This window comes from Mobula birostris, chromosome 3 (genome assembly GCF_030028105.1).
Source record: "Mobula birostris isolate sMobBir1 chromosome 3, sMobBir1.hap1, whole genome shotgun sequence".
Lineage (NCBI taxonomy): Eukaryota > Metazoa > Chordata > Chondrichthyes > Myliobatiformes > Myliobatidae > Mobula > Mobula birostris.
In genome coordinates this window covers 208,377,480-208,402,455 of record NC_092372.1, presented here as the reverse complement: position 1 = coordinate 208,402,455, position 24,976 = coordinate 208,377,480, and the positions used below count along the sequence as shown (strand labels likewise).

General features: G+C 40.4%; 1 protein-coding gene across 3 annotated transcripts in view; it reads right to left on the bottom strand.

The window, feature by feature from the left end:
- lmbr1 (limb development membrane protein 1) overlaps positions 1-24,976 on the bottom strand; it is a 213,207-nt gene that overhangs the window by 124,793 nt on the left and 63,438 nt on the right. For all 3 annotated transcript variants that reach the window (XM_072254043.1, XM_072254044.1, XM_072254045.1), the window contains exons 6-7: positions 13,932-14,058; positions 10,092-10,160 (exon numbers count right to left, since the gene is read on the bottom strand). In XM_072254043.1, the coding sequence (XP_072110144.1) occupies positions 10,092-10,160; positions 13,932-14,058 (196 nt within the window). The remainder of the gene's footprint in view (positions 1-10,091; positions 10,161-13,931; positions 14,059-24,976) is intronic.

Below are 24,976 nucleotides of genomic sequence, written 5' to 3'. Positions count from 1 at the left end.
ATTTGAGTTTTTTTGAAAAAGCGTTGGGTGTTTGATGTTTTCTTTGGGTTCCATGGTGTTTCTTAGTTTCGTGGCTGCCTGAGGGAGGACGAGTCTCAGAGTTGTATTCTGTATACATACTTTGATAATAAATGTACTTGGACTTGATCTAAGAGTCTAGACTGACATCTACATCATATATTATTATATTGTAATTTGTCCTCTACTGTGCCTATTGTCTTGTTTATTAATTATTGTACTGCCCTGCACTGTTTTGTGCGTTTTATGTAGTCCTGTGCAGATCTGTAGTCTAGTGCAGTTTTTATGTTGTTTTACGTAGTCTGGTGTAGCCTTGTGCTGTCTCACATAGTGTAGTGTAGTTTTGTGTTGCTTCATGTAGCACCAGGGTCCTGGAGGAACATTGTTTCATTTTTACTGTGTACCGTACCAGCAGCTTATGGTTGAAACAACAATAAACTTGACTTGACGACTTGATCTCCCGATCCTATGTCACTTCTTTCTAAGGATTTAATTTCATTTTTTTTTACCAACAGAGTCACGCCACCTCCTCTGCCTACCGGTTTGTCCTGTCAATACAATTTGTATCCTCGAATGTTAAGCTCCCAACTATGATCTTCTTTCAGCCACAACTCAGTGATACCCACAATGCCATATCTGCCATCGTTAACTGCACTGCTAGATTATCTACCTTATTCCATATACAGAATGCATTCAGATATAACACCTTTAAGTATTGTATTTATCACCCTTTTTGAGTTTGTCCCCATGTTACACTTCAACTCATCCCACTGACTACAATGTCTCACTACACATTGCAACTACTTGCATAACAATAGCCCCATCCTCAGCCCTATCACTCCAGTTCCCGTTCCCCGTACGAGAGACCAAGTTATAGGTTCTAATGGGAACACTCTAAAAGTTCATCACAGACTCATATGGAAGAAATGGCCTTTGTGCCATAAGATCTCACTTTCCTACTTTCCTGTTGTTCTATCGTATTATTGACTTCTTTGTGCTGGAACCAGTCATTTCCAATTTTCCATTTATTCCTTGGTTACTCAGCTAGATCTTCACTTTTTCTTAAATCCCCCCCCACTCTTGCCATTTATCTGCGGTGAATTACCAGAAGCCACTAGACACCACTCCTTCAGAAAATAAAAATGAGGATAACCAAAAACAATACGGTCTTCCTGAATTATGATGTTAAAGATTTATATAAAACAACGAACACACAATTAACGCATAATCAACAGTCCATTTCTTCACACTAATTGAGAAACAAAACTGCTAGGAACTGTTAAAAGAGACATCAGGAAAAAAAGGTATCGAGACACCCTGTAAATATAGCTATACATCATATAAAAGGAAATTGTTCCAGCACTCGAGACCATCAAAATGTATTATACTAATCCACCATAGCACTACAGCTCTAAACCCATGTATCTGATTAAAGCTTACAGGATATGCTAACATACAAGATACACAATATGAAATGGTCATGTTAGAAGCTCAGAAACCTAACTTAGTTTGCCAGATTATTTTGCACCAAAATAAGAACTATGGTATGTCAAATGGGAAATGCGGCCAATCTCCTCACTGTGTGCATTCCACACATAATTAAATCAATTTGTACTAACTCCCATTGACTAAGTTCTTCATATGCGAGTCCAACTGTGAAACAAACAGATCTTTAATACAGCAACAATACATCATATACCAATTTTTTGATCAAGGTTATTGAGACTTAAAAATAATTCTTCAATAATTTTAAAATAATTAAATTAATCTACAAACTAATTCCAATGTTTCACATACACAACTGTGGTAAGAATGCAGACAGTTGTGTTAGACTTTTTCACGAATATTTGACCACTGCATTCGAATATGAAACAAGTGGAATATTGCAACTACACTGAGCAATATAACACAAAATACAAACTGACAACAAATGCAATACACCATTTGTTTTCGCCACATGTTTGTTCCGTTAAATTATCAAACTTGAAGACCGGTGGGAATGCCAAACACAAATCCCATAGTTGGACTAAAAATGAAATTTTCAAACTGATGTTTGTTTTCCCTAAGATCTTGTTTGCACACCCAAAATATTCTCTTGGGATCTTTACACAGAAAGGAGGAATCAGGCAACATCAGGTCAGCTAATGTAATATTCATGGACAATGGAACATATTGAAGACTACAGGGAGTTTGCCTAACACTCTACGGTAGATGGGTCCAAATGACTGAACATCAATCTGACTTGCGCATGAGTAGACTTCCAATTATAGACAATGAAAACCATCTTCCAGGGAAGAAGGCACAGTTGCTCATCATTTCTCACCCCTATGAAACAACTGCCCAACTTTTAACAATCCACTTTCCATGAAAGAGCAAAATTATTAAAATTGACAATTCTGTGTTGCAAAACAAAAACATGCAATCATAAAAAAATGTAAAATAACGATGATTACAATAATCAATAGCCAACTGTTCTGATATTTCATGGTAATCTTTACTTCTCCAAAAGGGAAGTAAAATTGCAATTACTGTGCTGCAACAGGTTAACATAGGCCAAGCTCATTTAGATTTGAAGTGCTAAAATAATACTAATATTCTGTCACTTGCCAATAGCTGCTGAAATATTAGCCATGGTTCTGCAATATCCAAACACTAGCAACTCACTTGTTCCACTGCAGTGTAGAAAGTCATTAGTGACCTCTGCTGGTTGACACACAAATGTACAGGAGCAGTCCGATGTAAATATGATAAATTAGAGACGAGAGGCTCCATGTGAGGGGCATACACAGTAACTGAGAAACCTTGGAGTGTATGTACATTCTCAAATTCTTTAAAAATTAGCAGGGCAGTTGAATAAGGTGGTTTTAAAAAGGCACGGGGGATACTTTCCTTTATTACCCAAGACACGGAATACAAGACATAGTAAATTTCTTGCATTCTTCTGCTTCCTTTGTATTACCTTGATTTCAGAGTGACTGATGAGACTAATATGGGAACAATAAACTCTAAAGCACTCCTTTAGCTGCTCATGCACAGCTTCGAGATATTTTCAATGTCTGTACCTGAGGTCTTTAATATTCCCACCTGTCAACGGAGACGGCAAATTTTTTTTTTTTGAGAAGGCTTTGAGCACATCCTTGAATCTTTTCCTGCTTACCTGTAAATTTGCTCTCCAATAGAAACTGGAATAGAGCACCTTTGTGCAAGTCTGCTCAAATGATAAGACATGCCCAACCGAGCCAGAAATGTTAGCCTTGGAGAGGACACTGTCAAGTATTCATTTATCCTTTCAGTGAATTTGTATCTTTCTAGTGCCTTGCCAGCTGCAGTGGTTCCAACCTCAGAATGGCATTGAATGCTCATTGATGCCTGGTTTAATGTCAACCGTAAAGCCTTGATTTTCACAATCAACTTTTCCTCAATCAATAGTGGTGCTGGTGAATTCCATCAATATCTGCCTTCTCTAAGAAGCAAAATCATACTTAAGAGTGGTTGACCATGTTTCCCAGGGTCTTAAGAGTGAAACTTGTCAGAAGGCATTGTTGCAAAGCTTGGGTAGGTTGGTAGTTGACCTTTTCAGGTGGGTATCAATTGAAAGACAATGCTACAACACAGGAATCAAATCTTGGCTTGGAACTGTCTCCATTCATGGGAAATGTAAGCATAGTTTACATACTTCAGCTCAGCTTCTGTGATTCACGTGACCTTTGTTCTCAACTGCAGGTCTATGCATTTCCTTTTAGTTCGGAAGATTAGCACCACTGCTGCAAGTTTGTTGGGTGCGAAGTACAGCAACGCCATGGAAATTTTTTTTTACCTTTCTTATTAGAATATATAACACCAATAAAACCACAGCTGAAGTACTATATTCATTCTTCAGCATCACGTTAAGGAAATATGCAACTGCACTGGAGAGAAGGCATTTGAGATTCTAGCTACAAGTATTAGATAAACTAAGATTGCTTTCTTCGTAACAGATCAGACTGAAATGATACTTAGATATATGCAATTACGGGAGCACTAGATACATTTTATAAATTCAAAACTAAAGTACATAGATTTCAAATATATTGGAAGGAGGATTAGAGGGGAGATGAGGAGAGATTTCTATCCCTCTATGCAAGGAGTAGTAGAGATCTGGCAGAGTGGTAAAAGCAAAAACCTTCACCACATCTGAAAAGTACTTGGATATGTACTTGAGGAGCAGAACTTCAACTCAGGCACAATGGACTTCTTCTGTACAGCAATCTTCCTATGATTCCCCCAACAGCTTTATGAATACTAATTCTCAAAATGCAAGATTCACCTAAAAGAACATAGATTTGCATTGACAATCCACTTTTAGTAAGAGATTGAATTGATGCATGAACTTCACAGAATCTTACAGCCGACAGCGGACACTTTGAAAGAATCACCCAGTTAGTCACAACCTCATTCCTACTCACTCAAAGCAGCCCTACAAATATTTCAAGTGTTCATTTAAATCCCCCCTAATAGTTATGAGTTAAATCCTTCCATCATTCTTTTAAAGTCTGGCAATGCAGATATCAACACACAGTCTAAAGACAAAGTCATCCTCATTATTCATTTATTACTTAAACTTGTACCCTCTCATTTTTGATCATTTTGTAACTCTAAAGCAATTTTCAATTGTAGCCCATTAAACCTTGTATGATTTGGCATACCAAATCTGGTCTTAGTGCTACTGTGGTGTAGCATTGACTGCTGCTGTTCTCAGCCAGGGAGATTCCAGTTCAGTCCTGGGTATTGTCTCTGAAGAATTAGTCATGACTGCATGGGCTTTCACCAAATGCTGTTTTCCTTCCACATCCAAAACATACTGTTTGAAGCATTCTTTAAAGGCATGCTGCTAAGTCAAGTCAACAAGTGGGTGGCACTGTATAGTCATGATTTACAGTACCAACAACAGGGATTCAATTCCCACTGACATCTGTGAGGAGTTTGTATGTACTTTTCGAGACCACACGCTTTTGTTTCCTCCGACATTCCAAAGGCCTAGAGGTTAGGGTTAGTAGGTTGTGGGCATGCTCTGTTGACGCCAAAAACATGGTGACTCTTGCAGGCTTCCCTCAACACAACCTCATACTGTGCTGGTCATCGACGCAAATGATGCATTTTCGCTGCATGTTTCAATGTACATGTGACAAATAAAGCTAATCTTTATGCTCATCTTCTGCAGATTACCCCTTAATGAAAATAAGCAGCAAAGAAAAAAAAATCAAACAGGAACTGACAAGAATCCAAGAGAGAGAAGCTGTGGGGTGATAGACAAGACCAGCTCCATTGCACTTAGTTATTTCAGTGACTTACCGGTAAATTTCCACTATCAATATCCCTAAATTGTACCATCTACAATTAGATAACATATTGCAAATGGGGCCTAGCCACCATCATGAAGGGAGTAACATACCCTCATTTTATACTCTGTGTCTCTCTAGTTACATATAATGTATGCCTTCAAACTAGCCCACTTAACATGCCCTGATATCTACCAAGTCTAGACCTTTATGTTCTTGCACCCAATTCATAACCTCACTATTGTCTGATCTCTTCCTCCTACTAACTGATCAAAGCTGCAGTATCCTAATAGTGAGATCATCGAAAAATTATGCCTGAGAATTCTTCAATGACTTATTTGCTGTGTACTCCATCTAGTGGCAAGACTGAATATTAGTACAGAAATTATAGAGACAAATCCCAACTGCCTTAAAGTGGTGTTTTAAAAAGGAACACAGATGTGTTAGAAGGCAACTCCTGCCTAAGAAACTTGGATCCACTCCAATTTGCCAATCATCACAACAGATCAACAGCAGATGCCATTTCATTGGCTTTCCACTCAACGCTGGAACATCTGGACAGTGAAGATGCATACATCAGGAAGGCAGTCAGTGACTACAGCTCAAAACTAATCAATACACTTCAAGACCTAGGCCTCAGTACCTCCCTGTGTAACTGGATCCTTGGATTTCCTCACTTGCAGACACTAGTCAGTTTGGGGTGGCAACAAAATCTCCTCTAAAATTTCCATTGGCACAGGTGCACCACAAGGCTGTGTGCTTAGCCCCCTGCTCTACTCACTTTACACTTACGACTGTAAAGCTAAGTGCATGTCATATACAAGTTTGCTTACGGCACCACTGTCACTGACAAAATCAAAGGTGGTGACGATTCAGCATATGAGGAAGATTCAAAATCTGGCTGAGTGGTGCCACAACAACAACCTCTCAATGTCAGCAAGAACAAGGAGCTGATTAATGACTTCAAGAAGAGGAAACTGGCAGTCAATGAACCAGTCCTCATTGGGTATCACAGGTGGAGAGGGTCAGCAACTTTAAATTCCTCAGCGTTATCATTTCAGAGGATCTGAAATGATCCTGTAAACAACTGCCATTAGAAAGAAAACACTGCAGTGCCTCCACTTTCTTAGTTTACGAAGATTCAGAATGACAACTAAAACTCTGACCATCTTTTATCAATGTGTGGTGGAGAGTATATTGACTGGTTGCACCATGGACTGGTATGGAAACAGCAATGCCCTTGAATGGAAAAGCCTACAAAAAGCCCAGTCCTTCACGGGTAAAGACCTCCCCATCACCGAACACAGCTACGTGGAGTGCTGTCACAAGAAAGTAGCATCCATCATCAAGGATCCCCACTGCCTCTGTCATACACTCTTCTCGCTGCCATTAGGAAGGTGATACAGGAGCTTCAGGACAGATACTGCCAGGTTCAGGAGCAGTTATCCCACAACCATCAGGCTCTTGAACCAGCGGGGACAACTGCACTCACCCTATCATTGAACTGTTCCCACAGCCTCTGGACTCACTTTCGAGGTCTCTGCAACTCATTTTTGATATTTATTGCTTATTTATTTACTAATAATATTTTATGGGTTTTTTAAAATTTTATATTCACATTTTGCCATCTACTGCACATTGGTTACTGTCCATCCTATTGGGGGCCAGTTTTTCACCGATTCTATTGTGTTTCTTGTACTTACGGTGAATGCCCGCAAGAAAATGAACCTCAGGGTTGTATATAGTGACATGTACTTTGATAATACATTTACTTTGAACCACTGAATTTAGGATCTTGGTAACTAAGTGTTTTGTCACCAATGATGGCATAACATAATTTTAAAAAAACAAAGGTAATCAGGAGATCCAAGTTAGTGAATGACAAGCACGGCCGTCCTTGTTCCTTGCACTCAATTATGGACCAAACTCCATTTATGTGTTTGAAGAAAAATTTCTAGGAGGAGGAGTTCCCCAGTTCTCTCAAAGACACTCTGAAGGTACCTGGTAATAACCAAGCCACACATTTTACCACTTCTCGCAGATGGTCATGAATTGCCTCAGGTACTTTCACTGGGTGCTCCTCGAATCCAGGTGCTTGTACTCCACTTTTTCACAAATATCATTGGGCAAGAACATGTGCTACTTCAACCAGCTATAGACTAGTGGGGTCTTCCTGTAACCTACTGTGTTTGACTAGAAGTTGCCAGTCATACATAAGTTATGCTACATTTGGATTCCCTTGCTTGAAGCCTCTTACCTCATTATATCAAAACTAAGCTTTACCATTGCCAATAATCCACGCTGTGTGTTTTTAGTTGAAAGAAAAGTTAGTTAGTTCTGAGACGCAGCCTTTTCAGGTGAAGCAGCAATTCATTTGCACTCCTTCCAATCTAATGTAGCCTCATGTATATTGGAGAAAACAGAGGCATATTGAATAATCACTTTATGAAGCCACAGTTCAGGCCATAATTTGTAACCCTGAGCTTCCAGTGCCTGCCACTTTAATTCACCATCACATCTCCACTATGACCTGTTTCAAGTTAGGAAAAGGGGAAGTACAACAAGATCTAGGTGTTCTTGTACATCAGTCACTGAAAGCAAGCATGCAGGTACAGTAGGCAGTGAAGAAAGCTAATGGCATGCTGGCCTTCATAACAAGGGGAATTGAGTATAGGAGCAAAGAAGTCCTTCTGCAGTTGTACAGGGCCCTGGTGAGACCACACCTGGAATATTGTGTACAGTTTTGGTCTCCAAATTTGAGGAAGGACATTCTAGCTATTGAGGGAGTGCAGCGTAGGTTCACAAGGTTAATTCCTGGGATGGTGGGACTGTCATATGTTGAAAGATTGGAGCGACTGGGCTTGTATACTCTGGAATTTAAAAGGCTGAGAGGGGATCTGATTGAAACGTATAAGATTAGTAAGGGATTGGACACGCTGGAGGCGGGAAGCATGCTCCCGCTGATGGGTGAGTCCAGAACCAGAGGCCACAGTTTAAGAATAAGGAGTAGGCCATTTAGAATGGAGTTGAGGAAAAACTTTTTCACCCAGAGTGCTGGATATGTGGAATGCTCTGTCCCAGAAGGCAGTGGAGGCCAAGTCTCTGGATGCTTTCAAGAAAGAGATGGATAGAGCTCTTAAAGATAGCGGAATCAAAGGTTATGGGGATAAGGCAGGAACTGGATACTGATTGTGGATGATCAGTCATGACCACAGTGAATGGCGGTGCTGGCTCAAAGGGCCAAATGGCCTACTCCTGCACCTATTGTCCATTGTTTCTTTCTAACAATGTGGAAAGGAACAATGCACGCTTGAGGGTCAGAAGCCTGAAGGCACACTCAGCAATTCGGGAACAGCTTCTTTCCCTCTGCCATCCGATTCCAAAGTGGACATCGAACCCTTGGGTACTACCTCACTCTTCTTAATATCTATTATTTCTGTTTTTTGTACAATATTTAATCTATTCAATTACATCTACTGTAATTGTTTTACTTATTATTTTGTTGTTGCCTTCTATATTATGTATTGCATTGAACTGCTGCTGCTAAGTTAACAAATTTCACAACACGTGCCAGTGATAATAAATCTGATTCTGACTCCTGGATTCTTATCAAATTTTACAGCTCACTCTTTACCTGCATCTTATCTGTATATTTCTGCCCATTAACATTTGGCTCGATTCATTCCTTCTGACCTGCTGGGCATATCCCAAGCATATGAGAGATAAAGTTAGTTTGTAAAATCTACATTAATTAATTTGGTCTCACACTATTGAAAATATTTTCCTTTTCTCTAACCAGTCCTCCCTCACCATCTCTGCCATTCAAAAACCAACTCTATTTCTCCATTTCCCAGTGTGCAGACCTGAAAACTGTTTCTCTTTTCACAGATACCCTAACCTACTGAATATTTCCAGCATTTTCTATTTCAGATTTCCAGAAAGGCCATCTTTAATGAGAAAATGATTTCAAAGGAAGCCAGTCTGTATGCAACTTCTCAAAATATTAACCTAAAATAAACTCTTACATCATAGCATTAATGCTGAATTATGAGATACTGCATTTTTTTTAACACCATAAATGTGATTTTTTTTAACTTGTGAAAAGAGGATGTGCATTGTACTTAATAGACTTGCAGCTCAAGGAAATTGAACTTGGTAACATCAAATGGAAAAGAACTTGAAAAAACTGAAAACAGCCATTTGGCATTGCATGTTTAGCTCTTGCATGTTTAGATCAGAGGAAAACTTTCTAAAAGTGAAGAAGAGTTACTAAAACCAATCATGGTCAACTCCACATGATTATATTCTACACAATAATTCTACAAATTTTCAAAGCAGAATAAAACATTTTTTGAAAATTTGACACTTTTGGAAAACATCTTCGACAGCTCATTTTTCCTAAGGATGTGTACTTTCCATTACAACCTGTACATATCTTTTTAAAGTCCATTCAATCATTTTGGTAGCCCAGCACCCAATTCATTTGAGGTCTAAATCCAATTGGCTTTTTCCACTGGAACTCATCCCGTTCAATTAGGCATTGGGCTCCACAAAAACATGATCCTTCTTAATTTCTCATTTACAGCCTGGGTTTTATGATAGGGTAATGATTCCTTACATTCCCGTTTTAGTCTTGTGTATTCTACCACAGTAATGCAGTCAAAATCACTCCAACTAGAAAATGCATCCAGTTTTGTAGCAATACAATAGCAATAAATAAACTCAATCTTTTATCGTTACTGAATAGTTACTTACACAATAGTAGTAATCCACCCATCAACGAGATGCAGGAATACAAATAAGGAAGATAAAATTCCCAAAGGTCTGCAGGAAGAAACAACCCAGTAATAAAACACCTTTAGTAAAATTTGTCCATTAGTCCTTCAAAAAAAAAAATAACCAACTAAGTCATAACAATTTTGGAATATACAAAACAGGAATTAACAAAATATATCTCGAGTTATAATGGCAGAAAATAAACAAATGCACGGTACTAGATTTTACTGGAAGTTCATGTCTTCTTGAAGCTGACTGCTTAAAGACAGTTGTAAAAATAAACATTCCATAAGAACTTATAAAGCCTAAGATATAGCTATCTAAGCAAATCAGTAAACTCTGCATTTTTTTTAATAAAAAGTCACCGAGTCGTAGAAAAGTACAGCACAGAAATAGGCCCTTTGGCCCAGTTAGTCTGTACCAAACTTCTTTTGGTTTAACGGTTTTCTGGTTCAGGGAGAATGCTCACCAAATCATATCCCACTTTCAACAGAAACACAAGGAACCAAGAATCAGGCCTCCTAAATTCTTGAAGTATGCTCAAAACTTAATGGACATGAAGAGCACAGTCTGATCTTGAAGATCATGTGAACCATAAACTATCATTTGTACGCTTCAAAATAATATCTGAATTCCACAATCTAACTACTGCTTTGGGATGAAGACCTTAGTGTGACAGTGCACAAAAATTATTCACAGCCAGAACTATTTTAAAGCGTGCAATTACTATATTTAATTTAGGTAAATGTTACAGCTAATTTACACACCTACTATAAATCTCAAAGACATTGTAATTGCTCAAATAGTAGTGAAATAACCTGATGTTTTCATACTAGTTACAGAGTTCTGTAAAAGGAAAGAGTATCGAAAAATATTTCTGAGGTTGCATTTGGATCAGCCATGATCTTACCAAATGACAGAGTAGGCTTGAGAGGCTTTGTGACCGACCCACTCCTGCTCTGGCACTTAAAATTTGTAAAGACAATTACATTTCAAAATTCACCAAGAGTCCTATACAAAGCTAAAATGATTCAAAAGAAGTCTCCAGCAATTGGCATTTTTATGGTCATCAATTCCTTTATAGTTATTTATTAAGTTCAAATGTTGGAGCAGGTAACTCTGACAAAATGTACAATAGTTACTTATTATGCCAAATAAAGTGAAGAGTTCTCCAAACACTCCTGAATAAAATGAACATTTGCATTTCCATTAACAGTTGTATAGCTCAGTAATAATGCATCAACAATATGTTACCCCAACACAAGAGGAATAGTGCTACTTCGAGATACTAGACCAGTGAGTTGCTTCAATTGTCAACTTTGATGTTTTTTAAAGATCAGTAATCAATGCTGTTATCTGCCCTAAAAACACTTTTTTTAATTTAATAGATTGTGGGGATGATACATGGGACAGAAAACAAAATCCAAAATGTGGCATTACATCATTTTTAATTAATACAATTTGATTTCAGTTAATTAGGACACATCAGGACCAGTACACTTTGGCCGAATTAAGCACAAAATACCATTTAACTGAGTCATAAATTATGCATTTAAATGAAATAGAGAACAAATTAGAACACTACCAATACTACTACAGTATTATCAAACTGTATTAGTTCTGATAGTTATTGGCAGAGTAACTCATCTCTAATAAACAAAAGCAGCGCAGACACCTGGTGCAGATAATAGACTACCTTTATTGCCTTCCTGCATGAAGTCACCCTCTATTAAGAAGGCTAACCAGCAGCAATAGCTGTAAGCAGAGAGCACTATGTGGCATACAGCATGCGGCATGCACTAACTACAAGCACTACTACACTACTGCACTAGACGCTTCACACACACCCTATGAGCGAAAACTCTCACCCACACACAGCCTGGCAGCTTCAGGAAAAGTGCCAGGAGCAACATCAGGACCTGTTTGTGGCCTTTGTTGACCTCTCCAAAGCATTTGACTCTGTACAAAGAGAGCTCTTATGGGATGTCCTCCTTAGGTTTGGCTGTCCCAATAAATTTGTTAACATCCTCCACCAGTTCCACGATGGGATGACTGCTCGGGTGACCATAGGAGGACAAGAGTCCGAGCCCTTCCTTGTACACACAGGGGTGAGGCAGGGATGTGTGCTAGCACCAGCGCTCTTTAATATCTTCCTCTTGTGTGTTACCAAGCTTCTCCAGAACGAGATTGAAGACAGCAACGGTGTGGCAGTGGACGTCAGATTAGATGGAAACCTCTTTGACATCAGGATGCTCCACGCGACCACCAAACTCCGTAGAGAGCAGGTCCTGGAGCTGCAGTATGCAGATGACTGTGCTCTTGTGGCCCATACTCCGGAGGATTGTCAGACTGTCCTTGCTGTGGTGGTGAGAGTGTACAGCAGGATGGAGCTGACTGTCAATACCACCAAGACAGAAATGGTTTGCCAGTGGAGTACCAGTGTCCCACCCGCTCTACCTGCCTTCACTGTTGGTGATGAAGAACTGTCAGTAGTGCCATCTTTCAAATATCTGGGGAGCATTCTCTCTGAGGATAGCGGCATTGACAACGACATCCAGAGCCGTATTAAACAGGTATCAGCTGCCTTTGGGAGACTTCGGCATAGAGTCTTTCAGAACAGGAGTCTTCGTCCCTCCACAAAGGTCGCCATATACCAAGCGGTCTGTGTCACCACCTTCCTTTATAGCTGTGAAGCTTGGGTAACCTACAGCCATCACATCAAGTCCTTGGAGCACTTCCACATAAGCTGCCTCCAGAGCATCCTGGGAATTACCTGGTGTGAGCGGGAGCCTCACACTGAAATACTTGTAAAGACCAACTGCAGAAGTATTAAGGCCATGATCACCCAGCGTCAGCTGCAGTGGCTGGGGCACGTGATAAGGATGCCCCATGTCGGCTACCCCGCAGAGTGTTATACGGCCAGCTACATCATGGTCGACGCTCAGCTGGAAGGCTGAAGAAGCGCTATAAGGATCAGATGAAGAATGGCTTAAGGTCAAGACCCGAGGACCTGGAGGAGGTTGCTGCTGACCGTACCACTTTGACAACAGTTGTGTAGTGACGGGGTTCATATTCTGGAGATGGAAAGAACAACCAGAAGACAGCAGATGAGAGCCAGGAGAAATGCAGCCATGGTTGCCACCTCTACCACCACCACTACTACATATCCATGTCCCACCTGCAATAGAGCTTGTGGATCCAGGATAGGACTGTATGGTCATCAAAGATCTCACTGTTAAAGGAGTGGACGTCGTCATCTGATTTCGATGGACAACCGAAGAAGCATGAAGTCAAAATGAAAACAACAAAATTATCAAAAGTCACTGCTTTCTGAATCAGCATCTGTCAGCACAAATGGAAAACACAACACAAGAATATGCTACTGACACCATTTTAAAACTGTTCACTCCGTAATGTCTAACAGCTGTTTCTGGCATCACCAAGCCTGAATGCTGGAAAACTATTCTGAATTGTCTTGCTGCTCACTTCTCACCAATCATCAGTGACAAAAGTCATTGCTTTTTCGAACACAAACACATGCAAGTGACACTACCCCGTGCTGATCACTCTAAACAGGGGTTAGTGTCACACAAGTGTACACAACTGATGCTAGTTAGAAACTGTTCGGCAACAGTGTCCTGCCCCAATTGAGCAGCAGTGCCCCAAATACTGTAAATGAAGGGAATCACAGCAATTTTAACAATTTATCTTTTTGTTCTTTAAGAGATGTCCCAAATAAATGGCAGTCCCAATTAACCAATAGCCCAATTAGCTCTATATCCACTGTATATCAAAATTTTGATTTTTCAGATCACATACCATACAAAGATTCCATGCTGGCAGCATCATTATCAATCAAGGCAGAAGCTACCCAAACTATTCCGAAAATGAGGAGCCCAAGAAGAATAAGCATGACTAGAGTCTCCAGAATTCGTGCTCTAATTCCCTGAAAGTAAATGGAAAACAACATGTTGATATATTAAAACATGATCTTTGCAGTTGAGGAACGCAATGATTTCATTAACAGTCAGTGAAATCTAGCACCCTTCTTGCATCCAGAGATGCTAAGCCACATTAACAGAAAATAAAAGAACAATCGCATTATCAGGAGGAGATGAAAACATAGCCTATATTGGAGTGGGAAGGGCAGGTAAAGCTATATATATCTTGGACAGTACAATGAAATTGCATGACATTTTTGATTTTATTTCAATAGCAAATAGAAGTCAAGCAAAATTCAATGCAGAAATCGAGACAGCAAGTAAGTTTTCTGTTTTACAATAGAAAGAATTAAAACAAATGAAAGTCCACTCATAAAGACACAATGTCTTTCAGTTCCTACCCACTTCATAAAACAAGCTGAAGCAGCCCAACCAATTTCAAACCTCATCTCCAAAGCAGACCATTAATTAAAAACTATATATATTATAAAAAATTACACACCTCTCTAGCTTCCGATAATTTCTCCCATCTCTCTCTATTTTTCCATTCCCTGTTCTGGTTCCCCTTACATCTCTTCTCCTCACCCACCCTCCTTCCCTTTCTTTGATGGTCCACTGTCTTCTCTCATCAAATTCCTCCTTCTTTGGTCTTTTATCTCTTCCACCTATCACCTTCCAGCTTTTACTTCATACTCCATCTCTCTCTCACCTGGTTTCACCTACCACCTGTCAACTTGCACTCCACCCCCTCCCCCCAACTTCTAATTTTGGTTTCTGCCCCTTTCATTTCCAGTCCTAATAAAGAGTCTCAGCCCAAAATGCCAACCATTTATTCCCCTGCACAGATGCTGCCTGACATGCTGAGTTCCTCCAGCATTTTGTGTGTGTTGCTCAAATATGTCAGCATCTCCAGAATCTCTTTATACAGACGATAAGAAACAGGAGCAAAATTAGGCCATTCAGCCCATCAAATCTGCTCTGCCATTTGACCATGGATGATTCAATTCCATCTCAACCTTATTCTCCTGCCTTCTCCCTATAATCTTTCACACCCTGACTAATCAAGAAACTATCAGCCTCTGCCTAAAATACACCCAATTACTTGGCCTCCACAGCTGCCTGAGACAACGAATTCCACAGATTTGTCACCCTCTAACTAAAGAAATTCCTCCTAATCTCCATTCTCAATGGACATCCCTCTATTCTGAGGCTGTGCTCTCTGATCCTAAAGACTCCCCCACTACAGGAAATATCCGCAGGAAAATATTTTGCACAATGGTGTGAACAAACTCTTTTGATCTCCACTAGTCTTTGATGAATGGCATTCTTTCATAAACAAGAACACAAACATCACAAACAGCAAAAGATGCAAAATGAATCAACGAATATCATCAGTAGAAGGGATACAGAGAAACAGCACTTGGGAAATTAACAGCTGATTCAATTTATTAAGTTGTATTATTTATACAATAGAATCCTATCTGCAGGCTGAAAATAAACAGGGAAGACATAAAACAAGTACAGAACTTTTGCTACTTAGGAAGCTGGGTGACATCAAATGGTAGGTGCAACTTGGACATCAAAAGAAGAATAGGGATGGCAAAAGACACCTTTACGAGATTGAAGAGTATACTGACCAACACTAAACTAGGCATGACAACCCGCCTCAGAGTACTGAAATGTTACGTTTATCCAGTTATGTTATATGGCTCAGAATGTTGAACAATATCTAGTAACATGAGGAAATGAATTGAAGCAGCAGAGATGTAGTTTTTGAGGAGGATGCAAAGAATATCATGGACGAAACGAATATCCAACGAGGATGTCATGAACAAAGCAAACACAAGAGAAATAATGTATGAGATCATGAAAAGGCAACGTAACTTCTTTGGACATGTGATTAGGAAAGAGGAGTTAGAATGCTCAGTAATTATGGGAAAGATTAAAGGGAAGAAAGCAAGAGGAAGGCAAAGACAAATGATGATGGAGACAGCAACCAGAGAACTGGAAATGAATAACAATGAATTGATCCACTTGACCTGAGACAGCAGTATGTGGGCCATGGCAGTCAAAGCTCAAACTGGGCACGGCACCTGATGATGATGACGATGATGATTATTTATATAGGTCAACCTTCACTAATCCGACTACTGTACCTGTAATCCGGTTCCTTCGATAATCCAGCACTGATTACACTTAATGTGGTCCTTCAGTAATTCAGCATTTTTACTAATCCGGCAGTCCTCAGGTCCCAATGGTGCCGGATTAGTGAGGGTCGACATGTATGAGTACCCCAAAATAAGTGCTACACCATTTTTCAATTCGTCAGTCCATCTAAACTCATTACCTACTTTTTAAAATAAACGCAGGATCCTATCCCTAAAAGTCAGTGAACCAGTCAGAATCAGATTTAACATCATTGGCATGTCGTGAAATTTGTTAACTTTATGACAGAAGTACAATGCAATACATGATAATATAGACAAAACTGAACTACAGTAAATATATATCAAATAGTTCAATTAAATTAGTGCAAAAACAGAAATAACAATGTAGTGAGGGAGTGTTTCAATGTCCATTCAGAAATCGGATGGCAGAGGAAAAAAGCTCTTCCTGAATTGCTGGGTGTGTGCCTTCCTGATGGAAACAATGAGAAGAGAGCATGTCTTGGGTGGTAGGGGTCCTTAATGAAGGACCCCCCCCCCCCAATGTTTTTAAACCTCGTTTTCCCAAAAGATTTCTGGTAGCAACCCAGCAACCACTGCAATCACACAATTCAGTAGCTTGCTGTAATTTGAACTCATGACATCAGAATCATTAGTTTAACACTAGAAAAGATGTTGCACGTTATTTAATAGTAGAATCAATTGTACAACAATCATTAAACAAGGCAAAAATGTACTAAAAATAGGTGATTCTCACTGGTAACACGAGCTGAAACAAAGACTATTTACAAGTTTATATTATACAGTACATGAAATTAATTATATGGTAAATTCAAAGTCCAAAATTACCTCTAGACTGAAGGCGTTGCTTTACATTTGTACTCCTAATAGCACCAAGAATGTTTTAAACATGCAATCTCAGAACCATTTTCCCCTATCTATTCCAACCGAATATACATCTGGACTTAAACTGTTTACACTGAGATGGAACGGATAGTATTTTACTGACAATTTTGCAATTCCATTATCACTCCAACTGCCAATAAAACCAAACACTGAGAAAATCATATCACAAATCAATTTAAAATGATGTGGGAAAACAAACAAATGGAAATATACCAATAGCAAACCAGCAGTTTTGACACCAACCCTTACTCACTCTTCCTTCAGTTAGTCCTGACGAAGGGTCTCGGCCTGAAACGTCGACTGCACCTCTTCCTACAGATGCTGCCTGGCCTGCTGCGTTCACCAGCAAGTTTGATGTGTGTTGCTTGAATTTCCAGCATCTGCAGAATTCCTGTTGTTTTGACACCAACAGCAGGATGTGTGTTGAATTAAGAAATATTATCCTACTTCAGAAGAAAACGCTGTTTTGGAGTTGGGATGACAACAGAATTTTCCAAGGTTTTTTTAAGTTAGATTTTAGAACCTTATGCTCAAAATATTGATCTTAGTATAAAAGTGACAAAAAGTATTGAATTCCAAAACTCCAAGAACATGAAAGCTGCCTGCTGGAAGGCACAGCCCTACCAAGTGACAAGCTACTGTTATTTATATCTTCACTTTTTTTTAAAATATGAGCCTCACTGGGCAACTCTCACTCAAACACTAAATAGTTCATAGATTAAAAATGAAATTGAGTAACTTACTGTGTGACCCATTGCCCTTGTCCTTTAAATGCAATAGTAAAAAGAGGTGACAATCGTGAAGTAAATAGTTATGATCTAGTAAAGAATATCTTGGTCTGTTACTTGAGCAGAGATTTAAATAACCTCAGTCTTGAAGAAACCATCAGAAGTAAAATCTGTCGAAATATTGATATCTTGCTCCCCTACTCACTTGAAAACTGATACTAATACTTGTTTATGCATGAAGAATGCTTAATGCTCACTGTATGCAGTAATAATTATCTAGATATACACAAGTTTCCTGTCTTACCTCATCTTCTTGGTAAGTACAAGGCACAAGTTATATAGGTGTCACATCCAAGATGTAATCATGCAAATTGCTTATTAGCAACCCATCAAAATAGGTCTAAAGCCTCAAAAAATTCTGTCAGAAATTGATGGCACACAAGATGGGAGAATATTTAATCTGATACTAAAAATAGAGTGATTTGCTTTTTAATTTTTAGTTTATTACATGCAACAATGGGGCAACAACACAATGAAAAAGCTGTCACAGCTCTAGTAATGCAGGTTCAATCCTGACTTCTGAAGCTGTCCGCTTGCAGTTTGCACATTCTCTGTATGAGCACAAGGGTTTCCTCAAGGTGCTCCGATTTTCTTCTACATCAAAAATGTGTTAGTAATTCAATTTCCCATTGTGTATACAAGTAGTAGAATTTGAGTGGATGTTTGAGGGAAAATGGGGAGAATAAAGTAGATTAGGATATAATCAATGTAAATGTGCATTTGATGCCAGCATAGGCTCTGAGCCAAAAGGACCCATTTTCATGACTGAGGTGAGGAGGTCAAAGAGCACTTAGGCTGTCTACAAGAAGGGTCAGAGCCGTCTCTATTTCCTGAGGAGACTGAGGTCCTTTAACATCTGCCGGACGATGCTGAGGAGGATCTTCGAGTCTGTGGTGGCCAGTGCGAACATGTTTGCTGTTGTGTGCTGGGGCAGCAGGCTGAGGGTAGCAGACACCAACAGAATCAACAAACTCATTCGTAAGGCCAGTGATGTTGTGGGGATGGAACTGGACTCTCTCATGGTGGTATCTGAAAAGAGGATGCTGTCTAAGTTGCATGCCATCTTGGACAATGTCTCCCATCCACTACATAATGTACTGGTTGGGCACAGGAGTACATTCAGCCAGAAACTCATTCCACCAAGATGCAACACAGAGAGTCATAGGAAGTCATTCCTGCCTGTGGCCGTCAAACTTTACAACTCCTCCCTTGGAGGTCAGACACCCTGAGCCAATAGGCTGGTCCTGGACTTATTTCCTGGCATAATTTACATATTACTATTTAACTATTTATGGTTTTATTACTATTTATTATTTATGGTGCAACTGTAACAAAAACCAATTTCCCCCGAGATCAATAAAGTATGACTATGACTAAATAAAACCAGAAAATGCTGCAAATACTCAGGTGATCAGGCAGCATCTATGAAAAGGTCAAACACCTATCATCGCATCAAAGTTTGTGACTCAAAACAAACTATGGTGTGCTCCATTGCCTTACATAGCAGAAATTTGCATTGCTTTAGAAATTAGACGTTTTGCTGAGTGCCGAGGGACACCAAGAGACGGATTCACAAAATATGTTGGTAGCGCCAGTTGAACGTTGGTGATGAAGGCTCATTAATGACAGGTGGGGTGTACAGAGATGCAAATTAGGATGAACGAGGACAGAGAAAATGCTGGACCTGTGAGATACACAACACAGTAAGAAACTGAATTAAGAACATTTTAAGTAGCTAGCAAGTCAGGCAGCATCAGTGGAGAAAACCATGATTAATAATTCTTCAAAAGAACTGACACAGGCTGAAAAGGTTAATTTTCTAAAATTATCGAATCTGACAGAGTCCCAGAGGCTCAAGCATGCCAAGAAAGAGAGATGCTCTTCTTCAGACTTGCAGAGAGACTTGCCATTTTTCGTACTATTGTAGATGAACGCATTAGCACAGCCATATTTGCTGCTTCACCAAAAGATATTTTTCTTTCCTTTCAGATATCAAAGAGAATAAACTTAAACGATGATTAAATTCTATTACTGCTCTGGATCTTTTTTCATTTTCCACTGATGCCAGTTTTCTCAGTCTTGCACTTGCCATGTCTTCACTATCCCTTCTGATCTTCTCTTTGCTAATCCCAAACTATACATCCTCAGCTTCATCAACCCCCCATGTCACCATCCCAAGGATTCACAGTTCGCATGATGTTGTTCTGACAACTTTGCTTCAATATTCATTTATCCATTTTCAATATGGACTATGGCAGCATTCCTAACCTCTCATCTCTTCTAGATCTGAAAATCTGCAACTACCAACGTGATATAGACCATATTAATTTTTTCTCAAATGATCATACTCATTCTCGCCCAGCCAACACCCTCCCCAATACAACTAATTCTCTGCATTTTCAACCCACAGAAACAAACAGCCCCAATTCTGTCATCAATTCTGTTGAGAATGGTAATGCCGTTCTTTGTAGTGAACTGATCTCAGTCTTGAAGACTTTGAGACATAGGAGTAGACCTAGTTCATTCGACCCATCAAGCCTGCTCTGCCATTCATCTTGCTGATTTATTATCCCTCTCAAAGGCATTCTACTGCCTTTTCCCCACAGCCCTTACCACACTGATTAATCAAGAAACTCTCAACTTCCGATTTAATTTTATTCAATGACTTGGCCTCCACAGAATAAATAAATAGATAACATGCAGAATAGGATGCAGAAGTAGGCTGAGAAGTGGCAGATGAAGTTCAACCTGGGGAAGTGTGAGGTGGTACACTTTGGAAGGACAAACTCTGAGGCAAAGTAAATGGCAGGATACTTGGTAGTGTGGAGGAGCAGAGGGATCTGGAGGTACATGTCCACAGATCCCTGAAAGTTGCCTCACAGGTCGATAGGGTAGTTAAGAAAGCTTATGGGGTGTTAGCTTGCATAAGTCGAGGGATAGAGTTTAAGAGTCGCGAGGTGATGATGCAGCTCTATAAAACTCTGGTTAGGCCTCACTTGGAGTATTGTGTCCAGTTCTGGTCGCCTCACTATAGGAAGGATGTGGAAGCAATGGAAAGGGTACAGAGGAGATTTACCAGGATGCTGCCTGGTTTAGAGAGTATGCATTATGATCAGAGATTAAGGGAGCTAGGGCTTTACTCTTTGGAGAGAAAGAGGATGAGAAGAGACATGATAGAGGTGTACAATAAGAGGAATAGATAGAGTGGATAGCCAGTGCCTCTTCCCCAGGGCACCACTGCTCAATACAAGAGGACATGGCTTTCAGGTAAGGGGTGGGAAGTTCAAGGGGGATATCAGAGGAAGGTTTTTTACTCGGAGAGTGGTTGGTGCATGGAATGCACTGCCTGAGTCAGTGGTGCAGGCGGATATATTAGTGAAGTTTAAGAGACTACTACACAGGTACATGGAGGAATTTAAGGTGGGGGGTTATATGGGAGGCAGGATTTGAGGGTCGGCACAACATTGTGGGCCGAAGGACCTGTAATGTGCTGTACTATTCTATGTTCTATGTTCTATGATAGACAAATGAATTCCACAGGTTCACCACCCTCTGGCAAAAGAAATTCCTCCTCATCTCTGTTCTAATGGGCATACCTCCATTCTGAGGCTGCTCCCTCTGATCCTAGACTCACCCACTATAAAAGTACAGAAACTGAATGGTGCAATAACCGTAACTTTTCACGCAACATTTTAAAAAATTTCAGGAAATCAAAAAGGTATGAACAATCTCCACTACTCAAAAGGTGAAGCAGTGGAAAGGATCTCCAGCTTTAAGTTCTTGGGAGTGAACTTCAGAGGACAACCGACACATCCCTGATAGTAGGAAAGGCCCAGCACTGCCTATACTATCTTATGAGTTTAAAGAAAGTACTACTACTATAACATCGACTCAGGCCTAGGGGACCGGCATTGGGCAAAAAAAAAGGAAGTAAATCAGCTGGTAAACAGTTATTGTTGTGTAATTAAGAGCACACTGACCTACTGCATGATAGTACTGTACACTAGCTGCAACAAAATAGACCAAAAAGCACTTCAGTGAGGGATCATGACTGCACAATGACCTTTGTCTATCCTGCATGTTATTTATTTATTCTATTTTTATTTACAGATACAGCGGAGAATAGGACCTTCTGGCCCTTCATGCTGCACCACCCTGCAACCCATGACAACACCAGTTTAATCCTAATCTAATCACAGGACAATTTAAAATGACCAATTAACCTACCCGGTATGTCATTGGTCTGTTGGAAGAAACTGGAGGACTAGGAGAAAATCTGCACACTAGACCACAAGACATAGGAACAGAATTAGGCTATTCAGCTCATCAAGTCTGCTCTGTCATTCCATCATGGATGACCCTAGATCCTACTCAACCCCAGACACCTGCCTTCTCACCATATCCTTTCATGCCCTGACCGATCAGGAAACGATCAACTTCCACCTTAAATATACCCCCAGACTTGGCCTCCACCGCAGACTGTGGCAGAGCATTCCAGATTCACCACTCTGTGGCTGAAAAAAATTCCTCCTTACCTCTTTTCTAAAAGGTCACCCCTCAATTTTGAGACCATGCCCTCTAGTTCTGGAATCAGAATCAGGTTTATTATCAGCAGTACGTGACATGAAATTTGTTAATTTAACAGCAGCAGTTCAATGCACTACATAATCTTGCAGAGAAAAATAAATAAATAAAATAAAACAAAAAATAATAATAACTAAACAGCAAATCAATTACGTATATTGAAGAGATCAAAAAAACGTGCAAAAACAGAAATAATGTAATTTTTAAAAAGTGAGTTAGTGTCCAAAGATTCAATGTCCATTTAGGAATCGGATGGCAGAGGGGAAGAAGTTGTTCCTGAATCGCTGAGTGTGTGCCTTCAGGCTTCTGTACCTCCTACCTGATGGTAACAATGAGAAAAGGGCATGCCCTGGGTGCTGGGGGTCCTTAATAATGGTCGCTGCCTTTCTGAGACACCGCTCCCTGAAGGTGTCCTGGGTACTTTGTAGGCTAGTGCCCAAGATGGAGCTGACTAGATTTGTAACCTTCTGCAGCTTCTTTCGGTCCTGTGCAGTAGCCCCTCCAGACCAGACAGTGATGTAGCCTGTCAGAATGCTCTCCACAGTACAACTATAGAAGTTTTTGAGTGTATTTGTTGTCATGCCAAATCTCTTCAAACTCCTAATAAAGTATAGCAGCTGTCTTGCCTTCTTTATGACTACATCAATGTTTTGGGACCAGGTTAGGTCCTCAGAGATCTTGACTCCCAGGAACTTGAAGCTACTCACTCTCTCCACTTCTGATCATTCTATAAGGATTGTTATGTGTTCCTTTGTCTTGCCGTTCCTGAAGTCCACAATCAGCTCTTTCGTCTTACTGACGTTGAGTGCCAGGTTGTTGCTGCGGCACCACTCCACTAGTCAGTATATCTCACTCCTGTACACCCTCTCATCACCACCCGAGATTCTACAAACAATGGTTGTATCATTAGCAAATCTGTAGATGGCATTGGAGCTATGCCTAGCCACATAGTCATGTATATTTAGAGAGTAGAGCAGTGGGCTAAGCACACTGCTTAGAGGGGATCTGATTGAAACATAAGATTATTAAGGGATTGGACACGCTAGGGCAGAAAACATGAGGTTCAGGAAGCAAGGATCAGATGGGTCTATTGAGGAATATAGGGTAGCAAGAAAGGAGCTTAAGAAGGGGCTGAGAAGACCAAGAAGAGGGCATGAGAAAGCCTTGGCAACTAGGGTAAAGGAAAACCCCAAAGCATTCTTCAATTATGTGAAGAAAGAAAGTATGACAGGAGTGAAGGTAGGACCGATTAGAGATGAAGGTGGGAAGACGTGCCTGGAGGCTGTGGGAATGAACGAGATCCTCAATGACTACCTCTCTTCGGTATTCGCCAATGAGAGGGAACTTGATGATGGTGAGGACAATATGAGTGAGGTTGATGTTCTGGAGCATGTTGATATTAAGGGAGAGGAGATGATGGCGTTGTTAAAATACATTAAGACGGATAAGTCCCCAGGGCCTGACAGAATATTCCCCAAGCTGCTCCACGAGGCGAGGGAAGAGAGTGATGAGCCTCTGGCTAGGATCTTTATGTCCTCATTGTCTAGGGGAATGGTACCGGAGGATTGGAGGAAGGCGAATGTTGTCCCCTTGTTCAAAAAAGGTAGTAGGGATAGTCCGGGTAATTATAGACCAGTGAGCCTTACGTCTGTGGTGGGAAAGCTGTTGGAAAAGATTCTTCGAGATAGGATCTATGGGCATTAAGAGAATCAAGGTCTGATCAGGGACAGTCACCATGGCATTTTGAAGGGCAGATCGTGTCTAACATGCCTGATAGAGTTCTTTGAGGAGGTGACCAGGCACATAGATGAGGGTAGTGCAGTGGATGTGATCTATATGGATTTTAGTAAGGCATTTGACAAGGTTCCACACAGTAGGCTTATTCAGGAAGTCAGAAGGCATGGGATCCAGGAATGTTTGGCCATGTGGATTCAGAATCGGCTTGCCTGCAGAAGGCAGAGGGTCGCGGTAGAGGGAGTGCATTCGGATTGGAGGGTTGTGACTAGTGGTGTCCCACAAGGATCGGTTCTGGGACCTCTACTTCTCGTGATTTTTATTAACGACCTGGATGTGGGGACAGAAGGGTGGGTTGGCAAGTTTGCAGACGACACAAAGGTTGGTGGTGTTCTAGATAGTGTAGACGACTGTCGAAGATTGCAGAGAGACACTGATAGGTTGTAGAAGTGGGCTGAAAAGTGGCAGATGGAATTTGACCCGGAGAAGTGCGAGGTGGTACACTTTGGAAGGACAAACTCCAAGGTAGAGTACAAAGTAAATGGCAGGATACTTGGTAGTGTGGAGGAGCAGAGGAATCTCGGGGGTACATGTCCACAGATCCCTAAAAGTTGCCTCATAGATAGATAGGGTAGTTAAGAAAGCTTATGGGGTGTTAGCTTACATAAGTCGAGGGATAGAGTTTAAGAGTCGCGAGGTGATGATGCAGCTCTATAAAACTCTGGTTAGGCCTCACTTGGAGTACT